General features: G+C 43.9%; 1 protein-coding gene across 2 annotated transcripts in view; it reads left to right on the top strand.

Annotated features, from left to right (window-relative positions):
* Positions 1–15,793, top strand: part of PIP4K2B (phosphatidylinositol-5-phosphate 4-kinase type 2 beta) — a 40,445-nt gene extending 24,652 nt beyond the window's left edge. The window contains exons 7-10 of one of the 2 annotated variants that reach the window (XM_053261026.1): positions 2,180–2,293; positions 5,691–5,949; positions 7,597–7,700; positions 9,821–15,793. In XM_053261026.1, the coding sequence (XP_053117001.1) occupies positions 2,180–2,293; positions 5,691–5,949; positions 7,597–7,700; positions 9,821–9,901 (558 nt within the window). In that variant the 3' untranslated portion in view covers positions 9,902–15,793. The remainder of the gene's footprint in view (positions 1–2,179; positions 2,294–5,690; positions 5,950–7,596; positions 7,701–9,820) is intronic. The other variant, XM_053261027.1, reaches the window with a different exon arrangement.
* Positions 15,794–15,878: the final 85 nt, after the last annotated feature.

The raw sequence follows: 15,878 nt of genomic DNA, 5'->3' as shown, positions 1-15,878 counted from the left end.
CTAATATTCACATTAAGTCGGATCATATTACTAAATCTGTGCTAAGAGTAATTAAGATGCTACATAGTGCCACATCTTTAACAGTCAACGGTCTCGTCTTCTGTTTTGCATGCAGATTTTGAGTTAAAAGTTCTGAGCAGGGAATTCTGTCCCCTGTTGCAGCACCTGGTCATCGGGTGACTAGATAGATACCCCAGGACTCACAATCTCAGTCTGTGCATGATGATGATAGCCACCCCTTCTTCCTTGTCTTTAGAATTTGGTAATGTACAATCTTACCTCTGAACCAGGAGATTTCATTTCCTGGCAATTGATTTCACGGGTTAGTTAATTGCTTCTTGCTTTTGAACCTGCTGTCTATCAATATCATTAGATCAGGATGAGTGTTCTGGGAGAAAGAATAATTTCCCGCTAGTCTCCATAATATATAAACCTCTGTTCTTGTCCCCTAACATAGTCCATCTCTTAGTCCATCTTTAAAAAATACAAAAACCCTCTGATCCTCTAAAACCGTGGGGTTTTTTGGTAGAGCAGATGCTCCTGTCCCTGATCATGTTAGTTTCTCTTTTTCTGTACTTTCCACAATTCTGAAATATTGCTCTTGAGATGGGACATCCAAAACTGTTCACAGAACTGTAAATGTGAAAGCACCAGAGCATTGTGAAACTGTAGTGATGCTGAGCCATAGGGAGCCACCAGAACCAGCAGGATGAGATGGAACTGGAACCTGAGGGGAATCTGGCACACAGGGTGGGGAGCAAGAGCTGGCTGTCGAAGTCAGGGTCTTTCCAGATGCTGATATATTCAGCATCTGGAAAGATATATTCCAGATGCTGATATATAGTGAGCCCCTGGTGGCGCAGTGGTAAAACTGCCGCCCTGTAACCAGAAGGTTGCAAGTTCGATCCTGACCAGGGGCTCAAGGTTGACTCAGCCTTCCATCCTTCCGAGGTCGGTAAAATGAGTACCCAGAATGTTGGGGGCAATATGCTAAATCATTGTAAACCGCTTAGAGAGCTTCCAGCTATAGAGCGGTAAATAAATGTAAGTGCTAAGTGCTATTCCAACATCAACACAAATTACCATGGGACATAGGGAAACATAGGAAGCTGCCTTATGTCGAGTCAGACCATTTGTCCTTATAGATCAGTATTGTCTATACAGACTCGCAGCAACTTCTCCAAGATTACAGGCAGAAATCTCTCTCAGCCCTATCTTGGAGATGCCACGGAGGGAACTTGGAACCTTCTCCATAAAAGCGTGCAGATGCTCTACCCAAAGCAGCTCCATCCCCTAAGGGGAATATCATACAGTGCTCACACATGTCTCCCATTCAAATGCAAACCAGGGTGGACCCTGCTTAGCAAAGGGGACAATTCACGCTTGCTGCCACAAGACCAGCTCTTCTCCCATGGGGGAGGGGGATCAGGGAATCCACTCTAGGAAGAATTAGATTGCATTATATTCTTAGTGCCATCTGCTGGCAATCTGCAGCAGTCCATGAAACAACTGTGAGAGAACGATCTTTTTTCAGCTTTGAATAAAAGGAATATGGATGTTTCCTGGATTGCAACAGACTGCCAGCAGATGGTGCAAAGAGATACAGTGTGACTACCTCTTCCTTAGTATGGATCCTCTTTGTTTTTTTCTGTGATAATTTGCACTGATGTTGGAATACATCAGGGTCTCGAAGGACCTTTAGTCAAGGCTGACTGCTACCCAGGCAAAGGCAAAGCCAGGCCTGGGAGCTTTTAAAGCCTTACAAAGTAAGACACAAACCCAAAGGGGCTCCTGGGCAGTGGTGTGTAGAATCACTCTGGGGCTCAGAGGATTACACAGCCCTGGAATCTCTTGATCTGCAGTCCCATGTGGCTCACCACAAAGGTCAGAGGAACACAGATCCAGATATTCCTTTTGTATTCTTGTCCAACGGTTCCTGACAAGCACTTCTTGCATTCTTAATCATCTTCCTAAAAACTCATCACATTAGATTTGCCTTTCTCGCCACCTCGACAGGCTCAGGCAGCATACAGAGCTGATCTTTTCTGTAAGATTTCTGTTATGACCAAGACTTTTTTCCTAAATGGTTGCAATCCGTTTGGATCCCATCACCATATGGAAAGTTGAGATCTTTTTCTTTCTTTTTTTGGCACTCATTCCTGTTCAATCTTCTCTATAGGCCAAGGATCTTCCAACATTTAAAGACAACGACTTCCTGAACGAAGGCCAGAAGCTCCATGTTGGAGAAGAGAGCAAAAAGAACTTTTTGGAGAAGTTGAAACGAGATGTGGAGGTAAAGTGTATTGAACTGCTTATGGCTCAGTGGGAATGTGGGGAAGCCAGAAAGGATGGATATCATAGAAATGTGAAGCTGGGACAGACCACAAAGGTTGCCCCTTTCCCCAAGTGGAATTCTAGGTAAAGAAGAAGGTGGTTTAGGCTTCTGCCCCTGACCTTCTCCCCTCTTCTTCTTGCAGGCATTTCAGCCATAGTAGGTCTAATATTCACATTAAGTCAGATCATAGGAGAGGAGAGCTGGTCTTGTGGGAGCAAGCATGACTTGTCTCCTTAGCTAAGCAGGGTCCTCCCTGGTTGCATATGAATGAGAGACTAGAAGTGTGAACACTGTAAGATATTCTCCTTAGGGGATGGAGCCGCTCTGGGAAGAGTATCTAGGTTCCAAGTTCCCTCCCTGGCTTCTCCAAGATAGGGCTGAGAAAGATTCCTGCCTGCAGCCCTGGAAAAGCCGCTGCCAGTCTGTGAAGACAATACTGAGCTAGATAGACCAGTGGTCTGACTCAGTATATGGCAGCTTCCTAGGTTCCTATATTACAGTACTAAATCTGTGCCAAGAGCAATGAAGATGCCCTTCTCCCCACTCCAACTCACCCCTTCAAAGTTCCCTAGCCCACACTCTCCTAAACTCTAAAGTTCTCTTGCCTATCCAATCCACTAAGAATATCCATTCCTCTTCTGGACCCAATGAAAGTTTTTTGTGTTGTTGTTTTTCTAATCGTGGCCTGTCTGCTCAGTGTCTCACCACTCCTACCTTTCTTTTTCTGTGAATCCTCCACCCATCCTTCCCTCAAATGCCTACTTGTCAATTTCCTTAATAAATACTTGTTTAGCTGCTCAAATAGCGAAGTGCTATATAGAGAGATAAACACAGGCTCACAATCTAATTAAACACAGAGGCAGAGAGCTAGAGAAGAGACTCACTGAGCAAAAGATGAGGGAAAGAGAGTGGGCTTTAAGTGTTTCCTGCTGTATCCCTTCTTTCAGCTATCTTCTGGGCTTCCCATTCCGTGGTTCCTTTATATTCTGCATCCTGCCTCCACTCGGCTTCCCAGCCCTTGCTCTCTCTGCCTGGGACATCACTCATCCTACCCCTAATCTCCCATCAGCTTTGCCTCATCTCTCCTCTCTTTTCTTTATAGAGTCCCTAGGTGCCTTGTGAGGTTTTTCTCGCATCTTAAACTGACCATCTGGTTCTCTCACTGAAACAGAACTGTTTGTTGACATTCTGTTGCTGACCACTTCACCCCATGCATGCAGTTAAAATGTTTATGAACATCCCTGTGATTTCACAACAGCGCAGCTTGAGAAGCCATTGACTTTTCCCAGTCTCTGAAAATCAGTTTATGTCCAATGTTGAGGGGAAGGGTACAAAGGTTTCTGTAAGAGTTCAGGTTAGGGCTTTGAAGAGTCTCCCAGAGACTCTTCAGTTGGTACATAAACTGCCTGATCTCCGTGTTAGTTAACCTACTCTGGGAGGGAGATAGGGAGTGTGACCTCATTGATTTTCCTGGGCCTCTTGGCAACTTTTGATGCCATAGATCCATTTTCTTTGAAACTAGAAGGCAGACTCATTTTTCAGCCTTCAGGGTTTCATATATCTAGTTTAATCAAGGATAAATGTCCCTTCACTCGCTTGCTCCCTTCCTCCCATAGTTTTATGTGTCCCTTAATTAATAGTTTTCATTCAAGCATAGTCTTTCATTCTTTCATAGGTGTCCATCAGTCTATTATGTCTCCATTAGTTTTGTATGGCTTCCTGCCAGCCAGCAACACCCTTTGCTCATGGGAAGCAGGTAGACTTGCTGCTTGCCCCCAGCAATGCCCTCTGTTCTGTGGGCAAGTGGACTTCCTGCCTTGCTTGCCCCACCTTACTTGCTTACTCTTCCTCCTGGTCATGGACTTGTGGCCATCTGGCTCAGGCAGGTGATGGACTGATGCAACCAGGAGAAGGAGGGAGCAACCCGTCCTCACCTTGCTCAATCACTCTTCCTTGTGGTCACATCCGTCCATCACCTGACTCGGGTGCCATGGTGGACTGTCACCTGAGAATTGTCTAGCCCTACTATTGATCATGGGGTCCCTTTGGAACATCTTTTAGGGATGAATGTTGGGGGCATCAACTGGCAGTGGTTCTGGCTCCCTGCTCGATGGCAGGTCTCAGAAGGTGGTGCTGCAAAATTATTGTTCCTCCTTGTGGGTTCTGTGGGGTGCCCCAGGGATCAGTTTTCTCCTGTGCTTTTTAACAGCTACATAAAATTGTTAGGAGAGATAATCTGGGGTTTTGGAGTTTGGTATCATCAATGGCACCTAGTTCTGTTTCATTGTTTTCAGATGTGGCAGTACTGTCACTAGGGGGAGGAGAATTGGTCTTGTGATAGCAAGCATGAACTATCCCCTTGCTAAGCAGGGTCTGACCTGGTTTGTATTGGAATGGGAGACTACATGTGAGTGCTGTAAGATATTCCCCTTAGGGGATGGGGCCATAACTCAGTGAAAGACCACCTGCCTGCTTACATGCAGAAAGGTCCAAGTTCCCTCCCCGGCATCTCCAAGATAGGGCTGAGAGATTCCTGCCTGCAACCTGGGAGAAGCCGCTACCAGTCTTTGTAGACAATACTGAGGTAGTTGGACCAATGGTCTGACTCTGTAGAAGGCAGATTCCTATATTCCACTGAACATGTGGAACACTGAATTAGCCTGAGTGGCTAATGAACTTATGAGGGTAAATAAACTTTTACCTCCATCCAAACAGAGTGGAAATGAGGGTTATGGAGGACATAGTGGATTAATTAGAAAAGAAAAGACCTAACTTGATATGATGGCACTCCTCCTGTAGGGCCAGGTTTGAACCCGGCTCTTCTCCTGGATTCTCCATGGTGACAGCCATGACGCAGAGTGCCTTTTTCCAGTTTTGGCTGGTGCCCCAGCTGTGCACCCTCTTCTGCAAGAGAGAGCCCTGGCTACTGTCAGCCATGCCTTAATAGCCTCTAGGTGAGACTGTTCTAATGCATTTTGTGAGGCTACCTGTAAAGGCAATTTGGAAATTACCTGTACAGAATGCCAACACCTGACTAGCATTGATTGTGAGTTGGTGTAATCATGTTACACCTTCGCTGACCACCAGTCTATCTCTGCCCAATGCAGAAAGACCTATAAAGCCCTAAAGGATATGGATCTGAGTTTAGTGGAGATGTTCTAAATTGACTGGAGAAAGAAGGCGTGAGGTTGCAGTGGTCTAGACAAAAGGTGACCAGAATTTAGAGCAGAAGACTAGTGTATTGAAGTTGATGCAATGCAGAGAGGTTGAAGGAGCCAGTTTTAGCCCACGTAGCCATGTAGCAAGATCACGGCAACAAGAGAGAGACAGAGAATATCTTTCTGTTGACTTCCAGTTTCTTGCCCAGCTGAAGATCATGGATTACAGTTTGCTGGTAGGGATTCACGATGTGGACCGTGCTGAGCAAGAGGAGATGGAAGTTGAGGACCGGGCAGATGATGAAGAATGTGAGAATGATGGTATTGGTGGGAACCCCATCGGTTCTTATGGGACGCCCCCTGACAGTCCTGGCAACCTTCTCAACTTCCCTCGTTTCTTTGGGCCTGGGGAGTTTGATCCATCAGTGGATGTCTACGCGATGAAAAGCCACGAAAGTGAGTGTTGGGCAGGGGAGAAGTTGCTGGGAGGCAAAATGCAAAGTCATCTGCATGGCACCATGGACGAGTGTTGTATTGAAAGTCCTGTTGGCTGCAGGCATCTAATAATACAAATGTGATTAATCTGAATTGGTCCATGAAATTCAGCCCACCCACTGCCCCCTCCTTTGGGTCTCAATGCACTGGACTGTCAAGTCTGTTCTCAGGCACACTACACAGGACCACAGTGAGGCCCAGCAGGCTTGGCCAGTGCCCTGAATTAACTGAGTGTGCGTTCTAGAATATGCCCCCGAATCCCTTCCAGCACAGTTCCATGGCGGACACAGGGGTTCCTTAGCAGACAAGTCAATTTGATGAAGTTCTCTGAACATACAAAGTTGGAAAATCTCTGGACTAATATATGAGAGCCCAGGAGGGCCCCCTTCAGCCCTGTCCACTCCTCCACTGTGCATATGTGTGAGCAGCCATTTGTTCCCATCGTTTTTGGGTAACATTGGCCTTTCTCTTTTGCATCTCTTCAGCCAAAAGGCTAGGGAGTGGAAAGTGAATATTAAATTCACCGCAAATAGTCTTTTAAGAGAAAACTGGTATAAGATGCTTTTTTCCCCGTTGGTATATTACTCCTGTAACTATTAGTAAGATGGACAGTAATTATCCAGAGAACTGTTGGGAATGTAAGCAACATTCGGGGACATTTTATCATATGTGGTGGGCCTACACTAAGGCACAACAGTTTTAGGAAAAAATCCACCTTATGATGCAGCAAATTTTAAATATAAATTTCCCCTACTCACCTGAACTCCTTTTGTTAAACATGACTAAGTCCAGTATACCTACTAAATATATGGAGCTATCATTATATATGATTATCGCAGCCAGGATTCTTTATGCTGCTAACTGGCAATTACAGGAAATTCCAACTTTGGACGATTGGCTATTAAAACTATGGGAATATGCTGCGATGGCCAAGATGACAGCTTATTTGCGAAATAACTCGGAAGACTCATTTACATTAGCTTGGGAATCGTTTATAAATTTTAATATAACACAAGGTTTGCATCCACACCCAAGGTTCGTTTTTTCTTAACAATGAGGGTTGGCTTATTCGTTATCTATATTGGTTTGTAATTCTTGTTACAAGACGAGGACGAAAGAAGGGTGGAAGGGGGATTTTGGGATCGGTATTTGTATTAACTCATATATAATCATTGTATTGGGAAGTTCAAGAGAAGATTGTGTAAACATTTTGTTTTTCTTCTTTCTATCTTAAATAAAACTGAACAAATATCCAAAAAAAGGGGAGGGGGGCTAGGGCATGCTGAGGGTGGAACATCCTGTTATCCCAAAAATCCCAAATTGCCAGTCATGTATAACGTTACTAATGAGAGAGTATTCTTCAGGGCAGTCTCTCATTTCTTGACATGCTCTCCAACCTGGGATGTTTTCACAAAGAAATTTGGGGTGCTGCTCCTGAGTCTCTGATAGTTTGGCAATGTGGCTCTCAAGCCACCTCTTAAGCCTCCAAAGCATTATTGCAGTACTTCAGCTGTGCTTGCTATTCCAAGACAGCAGCAAGCCTTGAAGATGATGCTGTGCCTGTCTTAACAGATCTCTCTTTCTCTTTCTCTCTCTTGTTTGAATCAGGTGCCCCTAAGAAGGAAGTCTATTTCATGGCCATTATAGATATCCTCACACCGTACGACACAAAGAAAAAAGCAGCACATGCTGCCAAAACTGTGAAACACGGGGTAAGAGGGAAGAATTCCTCATGTTTGTCCTGAACACACTGCCATTCAGTTTCCCTGCATGATGCCAGGTTCTGGTGTTGAGAGAGAGAGAGAGAGAGAGAGAGAATAAATAAATGTCTTTCTTAGACTTCATTTTGTTCATCATTTAACAAAACTCTATCATGATCTTTATCCCTCTGACTGTGTGTATGGCCCTTTTCTGCTCATTTTCCACCTCTGTAATATTGTTTCTGACACACAGCTATCAGAACTGCAAAATGTGGCTGCCCCACAGCTATATATTATGTATATATCTTGCTGTGCTGTTCTCTTTTAAGACTCTTTCCTAATCACTCACAGCCTTATATTTGCCTCTTTCACTGCCACAGCAAAGTGAACTTCCCCCTGCTAACTTGGCAAAGAGGCACCTTTTAATGTAGTGGTTCTCTTTATTTAGCAGGGGGAGAGTAACTGGCCCTATCCACCCCCAGCACGGTACCTCCAGTGACTGTTGCAGGTGTCTTTCTGATGTTTCTTTTCAGATTGTGAGCCTTTTGGGGACAGAGATCCATCTTATTTATTTATTATTTCTCTATGTAAACCACCCTGACCCATTTTTGGAAGGGCGGTATAGAAATTGAATAAATGAATAAATGAATAAATAAATAAACTTCCTGATAAGGCTCCAATAGCTCTTTGTGGGGTCATATGGAAAGGAAAGGTTGTGCTGTCAAGTCAGTGTCGACTCCTGGCAATCACAGAGCCATGTGGTTTTCTTGGTAGAATACAAGGGGGGTTTACCATTGCCTCCCGCCGCACAGTCTGAGATGATGCCTTTCAAGCATCTTCCTATATCACTGCTGCCTGATACAGGAGTTTCCCATAGTCTGAGAAACACACCAGCAGGGATTCGAACCAACAGCCTCCTGCTCTCTAGGCAGGTTGTTTCCCTGCTGCGCCATTAGGTGGCTACGGGGTCGTCACCAGCCCTTTCATATTCCATTAGGGTGTATATGGAGTTAAGATTTTTCAAACTACAGAAGTCTCCAAAGAACCAAAGTTAAACCAATTACATCTGTGCAAAAAATGTCAGTTGAGCTCTACGACAGCTCCCACTTGAAATCTTTGGGCAATTGATGATGATGATGATTGAATAAATTCATCATCATCATTTATTTATTACGATCCACAACCAGCCAGCAATTACAATAATCAACAGTTATAATTTAATAATTAATAACATGTTCATATGCTCTGAGCTCTGGATGGTACTTAGACCATCATATGTCAACATATGTCAGCACACAAGATCTAGCTCTGTCTTCTGCTGGAGGAAGGATGGCTTGTGTGCAGACACTGGGATTAATGTTCTATCCATCTCAGGAAACAAAAGGAGAGGACCTTGTGCTAGGAAATAGGTTATTATTTTTTAAAGAGATGCTATATCCTATCTTGGGTTAACCTCTCCACTCCTTTGTAGGGGCAATTCAGTTAGTACTGCTATTTGCTGTCTGCTCGATTGTCTTCTGCCTTTGCGGGCGGATCCAGTGTTCTTTTGTGGCTGTGAGGCATGCAGGCGCATAGCCACCATTGCAACAGGGCACTGCTGCGTCAGGGCTGCAGGTCTCCAGGAGCTGCCCGCCGCGTGCCCTGCTCTTGCCCTGCACTGAGTGCTCGGCCCCAACTCATGCTGGCTGCTTCTCAGAGAGAACGAGCAGCCGCCTTTAAGAGCTGCCTATGCTTGCTAAGAAACAGCAGCTCGTGCAAGATGGAGCAGCCCTGTCTCACTGAGCTGGCACCCACGCAGTGACGTCATCCGGCCGCATTGTATGGCCATCCCAGCCAATATGGGTGGTGAGGCAAGGTAGGTAGGCAGATGGCAAAGGGGCCCCTCCTCAAATCTTGCCCCATGACCACCTCCAACCTTGCTAGGCCCCTGGAGACATAAGTGGGAAGTGGTGCTCGGGGCTCTATTATCCTGGGAAACTTGCAATGCGAGAGCTTGTCCTCCATCAGGTTCTTCCATGAAGGAGACAGTGAGGGAGAATTCTGTATTTGCTGCTCTTCTGAACTTCCCATTGGATTACAATAAAACACTGAGTATTGGATTTTAATGGACTCCCTTTTGTTTTCTCTTCCAGGCTGGAGCAGAGATTTCCACTGTCAATCCAGAGCAGTATTCAAAACGTTTCAATGAATTTATGTCCAACATCCTGACATAGTTGTCTTCCCACCCTCAGCAAAACCATGGAGGGAGAAGAAGAGTGGGGAGGGGAGAGGGCTACTTCCAAAGCAAAAGGAATGAAGTCCACTTGGCTGGGGTGTGATGTTCTGTGAGTGTGTGATAACAGTGTGACTTAGCAGAAAACTAACTTCTAGCTGTAGGCCTCCAGATATTCCACTTTACCCGAGTGGAAAAGTGGAGTGTTGTTCTCACTCTTATTTTGGTTGCTGAAATACCCAAACCTAAACCTGAGGCATTAAGTACTGTTCAGATCTCCACTTCTTTTATCTTTGAAGCGTATCACAGTCTCCTGATGGTCAGATGCTAATGTGAATGAGTTGACTCTACAAACAGTGGTTCCCTTGACTGGACAACTGTTCTGCACTTGGAGCAAACCCCCTTGTTGCTTTTCTTTCTAAGAATCGGACAGGAAATGGTGTGCCATTCTGAGGGGGAAACCTGTTACACTAGTGTGGAAAAGCCATTTGAAGTCAATTGAAGCAAAGACTCTCTCTCACTCACACACACTCACACACACCCTTTGGTATTACAATCCTCTTTTTCTTTTTCTTTTTTTGTGGCACCAATGGTCATTTTGGTGCCAAGAGGTGTGACAAGTTGGCCGCACAAAATTTGATGCAAAAGGGCAAGGGGAAGCTGTTTATGGAAGAATCCATACACCTATCAAGACATGATGTAGGCCCTTGCTGGAAATAATGACTACAAGAGGATGTGGCAACCTGAAGTTATTCTCTTGATGAATTGCAAAATGTTTTGCCTGGACTAAATTGCCTCTGTAGCATAACTGATGTTTTATCAGTGTTAATTTAATCATGGTTCAGTCAGCCTTTTTTAGCTTCATCTGGTTGCAGGCCCCATAAGATGATGTTATTTTTTTTAAAAGGCTACTACTTCTTTGAACAAGATATTTTGTTGTGAATCAGTGTATTAGAAATCTGTTTCCCTGGAGTTTGAAGTGGTTCCAATTTGGGAGGAGCCCAATCCCAGAACTTTGGAAGTGTATAATAAATTGACACAACTGACTACTACATAACCACTAGAACAGACCATTGGGATAGCTTGCGCCAGATCACTTTTCTTAAAGAACTGAAGCTGTTCTTGTCCCATTTGAATTACAACTGTTTTCTTACATCTTCAGACTGCTTCTAACCTTGGATTTCACAACCACCTGTGTAGAAACTGCCGAAGATTTTGAATACTACGCATCAATTCCATGTTTTAAATTTTAGGGGGCGGGGTGTTGTTGTTTGAGGACTACTTCTTTAAAAAAAGGAAAAAAGGTGGATTTAGCAGTTTTTGAACCATCACCTTGCAATCAAGATACTTCGCTTACTCTGCCTTGAAACCATTTCTCACATATGCCTTTCTTTTCCTGAATGTGGTTGTTTGGATGTTTGTATCCTGTGCTGTAGTACATGGCACTTCTTGCTTTGTGGATTCTGTCATGTTGAGAGAGTGTTGGATGTTTTCCTTCCTTCCTTCCTTCCTTCCTTCCTTCCTTCCTTCCTTCCCTCCCCCCTGTAGTATATGCCCATTATTCCGAGAAGGGATCTCTTCCCCCTTCCCACCACAGTTTTCTAAAAAAAGTGTGATTCCAGAATTTCAAAGACATAGAAAGGTGTGCAAAGCTTGAGAATCATGGAGTATGCTGTAAATAATGTAAGTTTTCTTAAAAGTGTAAATGAATCCATTCAGTAGGAATGGGATATGAAAATCCCTCTTCTTGTTCACCTGTGGACTCAGGGCAGAAGCTTAATACGTCAAAAGCCACTGTCTGCAATGTTTAGGTGTCCAGCCAACTGTCCCACAAATTGAGTGTAAATATGTGAGCATATTTAAGAAGCAAGAGAGGATATGTTGACAGGCTGTAAATGTGTTGACAGCTTATAGAGAAGTAACTTTCTCCTCTAAGTGCGTGTACTTGAAGTCCAATGTGAAATAGGAAATATAGCCTGGATTCTTCAAGCTTTGATCTGGTAAGATATTTCACTCCCTTTGTGCTCCGTTTGTTTGTTTTTATTTATTTTATGCTTTTATTTTTAACCAGTAATTTAGCTGTAGTTTTGTAAATTACAGTTTGCAACAGGCAAGTTTTGCCTCCCTTCAGACATTTCTGTCATTGACAAGAAACAAAATTACTGCCAACGTCAGTCTTAATCCATGTGCAGAAATTGACACACACACACACACACACAACTCAAGCACAAACTCCAAGCTTTTAGTTTCAAGGCTGTTGGTGGCTTTGACCCCGCTGCTCATTCAGGACAGAATGAAAGGGTGGGGCCAAAGCCACATTCCCCCAGATATCCCATCCTCACCCATGTGAAAGACCTCATGCTCTCTAATCTGTTCACAGCCCATTTGCTTCCTCTTTGAGCACCCCCCCATCTCAAATCCCTCCTCAAAACCCATCCCTGAAGCCCAAGTACTAGAAGCTGTGTCTACTCGGTTCTCCCTCTTGTTTGCCTTTCCCTTCCTTCTCCCATCCCTCTTCACTCTCTATTCTCTCCCGTGGTCAAGCTTTAAATTGTAAGCTGCTGGGGTAGGTAGGGGCTAGCTGCCTTATACTGTAAAACACCATGAATGTTGGCATTGCTGTGTAAACAGGTTCACTGCAGGTGGGGGTGAGGTAACACATCCAATAACCTGATGCTACCCATTGGAGTACCCCCACCCACCCTGCGATGGTAACATAGGCACTGCTCATCTACATACAAAAACAATGTGAGTACCGTATCTCCTCTGTTGATTCAGAGCACTTACCCTAAGCTCATCTTTTGCTCCCATTGTTATGACCCCTTGATTTTGACTTTATTTGCCATGCACTGCATCAGAATTCTAGTCCTTAATTACACACCAGCTTCCCCCCCTCCTCACTCCCCATCAGCACAGCTTGTCTCCTCCTAGTCCCATATTTGGGCCTCCTGCCAAGCTGCACCCTAGGTCTGGAGCTGCTTCCCTCTCCTCTCTTCCAGGCCTCTCTGCAAGTCCTGCTTCTGCAGCAAAACCTCTCCTGATTTGCTTAAGTGGCACTTTACCCAATTCCCCCCACTATCCCCCCCCCCAAGTATTCCGTCTCTGAATTCTGCCTCCATCTATCTGGTTAAGGTCTACAGCACTTTTGTACAGCACCTAGCATACAACCAAGGTTACATTAATGTCACAGCAGTAGCAACCATCTCCCAAGGCTTTCTGGGTGACCTGCTTTCTGGATATTTCTGGGGTTCAACCAGGCAGTTGAGTGGCTGTTCTGACTTCTTTCCTCTCCACCTGGCTACATAGACTTTGATAGATAGGTCAGTGGAACTTGGTTCATAGCCTATTCCACGTTCTTAGATCTGTTACCCACAGGCGCAATGAAATTCCTACCCCATTTAGGTATTCTGACCGTTTTTTAAATCTGGAAACTGCATGGGAGCAGAAGGCTGAAAAGGGCTCCGGCCTCCTTTTTGTTGTCTTATCCTGTCTCAAGTTCTAAAAGCTTACCTAGTGCCAATCGCCATAACCTCCTGGACTTCCATTGCCGATTCTTATCAGACATTTCCTTTAACATTAATCTTGGAAGTGCAGTTTATTCTGTTAAATAAGTTAAAATGTGCATGGTTGCTTAGATTTGCAGATTATTTTTATTAATGGCAACCTTAAAGTTTGCTTGGGACAGAATTATAAATTCTTTTTTTCTATGAAGAGTTATATTAACCTGGAAGTTCAGTAAGAGTGAATTGTGGTGAGGGAGTTGCTTGTCTGTGGTGCTGTGGGAGGCAAAGTAAAAGTGGCTGAGTGCCCCTCCAATCAGAGTACCACTGACAACATCCCAGCTAGTAGCTACTGTTGTTGACTTGTAATTGCAGCTGATCAGTCTGTTTTTCTCCTGGGTGCACGCACACCGAATCAAAAACCCTTGATTCAGATCACCCCAGGTTTTTTCCTCTCTGGTGTCACCACTGCATTGTTAAAGGTGTCCATAACCCTATAGCTGTAGAAAAGCTGGCAAGGCGGTTAAGCATTCTGAAGTTTGTGTGTATTAAACATGTGGTTGCATAACCTAAAATAGCATTGGCAAGGCAATTTTGCTTCGTTTCAGGACTGTGTGGTGGTCAGATGTTGCTGGAGTCTTTTTGGAAACTCTTGTTTGCCTTTCTAAAGTGTATCTATTCCCTCACCATTTTCATGAAGGGCAGTACATATCTGTGAAACGCAGTTTGCCTGCTGGCTTATTCCTAGAACTAATGTCCAGTGTAGAAGAGTTCACGCTTGAACTGTAGTAGTTGAGTGTTAAGATTATCACCTGAAGATTCAGAGGTAGTTTATGGCCATTTCCCATGGGATGTTTAAGAGAGACTGGATGTCTGCTCTGGAAAGTAGCTGCTTCTGTTTTCCTGAAGCATCCTTCATACTTAATCCATGCCAGATGTGGGAGAGCCATTTCTCGCTCAGTGGATGGAGGATAAGCTAAGAGAAACTGTTACACTTGGTCCTATGAATATATATATTCTTAAGTGTGCATTTTTGCTTGGATAATGTCTGGCCAAAGAGTATATGGCATTTCTTTATGGTAGTGACAGCAGTTTGTCAGTTCCCTCACTTTCTGGTATATGCTCTCTGGTAACACTAAAACCTCAACTTTATAAATAAAACAAATTTAATGGAGGATAGGGGGGCTATCAATGGCTGTTATCTAACTGAAGCCTCCACGTTGAGGCAAAATGTCATTGAGGTCATTCACACAATCGAAAACTGTTCTACCCAGGTTTGGGAGCTGTGTGTACTTTCAATTTTTGATTGTGTGGAAGCAAGGTTAGAGGAAAACCTGAGTAGCTTTTTCTCCTACCCTGCTTCCACACAATCACTTCTACCCAGGTTTTCCTCTAAACTTGCTTCCACACAATCAAAAATTGGGAGTACACACAGCTCCCAGACCTGGGTAGAACAGTTTTCGATTGTGCGAATGACCTCATTGTGTGTGCTCTAATCATTACAGCAGGGCTATGGAAGAAAATCTTGAGTGGTGAGAGTTTAACTTGCATATAATCATGTACACATTCCCGATTCAATTTTGCTAATTTAAGTGTTTCACACAGGTAACTATGAGATTATTTCCAGGTACTCAGTCTAGCATCTTCTGCACATGGGTATAGTATTTCTGAGGGCCAAAACTGATGTGATGGTAACTATACTTACTTTGCCCCATTCATGTACAAATTGGAGGTAGGGTGGGTTGGCCATAAAGAGGTGCATGGATAAACAACCCTCTCTTTCCCCAACTATTTTATCACCCTGTGCTTCCTCAGTTCAGGTACTTTTCTTCCAGGTGAGCTGGGGCAGAGTTTGGGAGGGTTCAACTCCCAGCACAGATAAGTTCTTTTGATGTTAATAGGACACACCCATACAAGCTTTATAAGTGAATGAGCCAGACGCCTGATAAACACAGCTGTTACTGTCTTGTCTCATTTGGCCTCAAGAGTGAAAAGTAAGGCAAATGTGTGCAATGTTATCACAAAAAATTAAAAAAATAAATTTGTGAAAGCAGCCTGTTACAAGTCACATTTTTAATTCAGTAGCTTTTTTTCACCAATCGCCACCTAAACCTTATGCCTGCTTGTATACCATATGCAGTGGATTCAGAGGTGTTTAAATGTATCTCACAGGTTCAAGAAGGCTGTTAACTGGTGACAAATTTTAAATCTGAAAACTAAGAAAAAAGCAGCTGTTTATATTTTCACAACTACTTTTTTTAAAAAAATAGGAATTAAGAGTCCAATGTGCTTTTCTGTTTGCTAGAAGTATGAGATGGTGTTTTGAAATGCATGCATGTTAAAAAGGTGAAGTCTCCCAGCTGGGGGGAACAAAAATAAAAATTAAAACTTTGTGTACAGCTTTTTCTTAAGTTGTCTTTCCAAAATGGGACAGAGCAGGCTGGGGGGGCAGCCACCAGAAGGGAAAAACCTCAGAAG

The sequence above is a fragment of the Hemicordylus capensis genome, chromosome 6 (genome assembly GCF_027244095.1).
Source record: "Hemicordylus capensis ecotype Gifberg chromosome 6, rHemCap1.1.pri, whole genome shotgun sequence".
In the NCBI taxonomy this organism is placed as follows: Eukaryota; Metazoa; Chordata; class Lepidosauria; order Squamata; family Cordylidae; genus Hemicordylus; species Hemicordylus capensis.
Note: the sequence above shows the minus strand (reverse complement) of the source record. Positions and strands in the feature narration are given on the sequence as shown.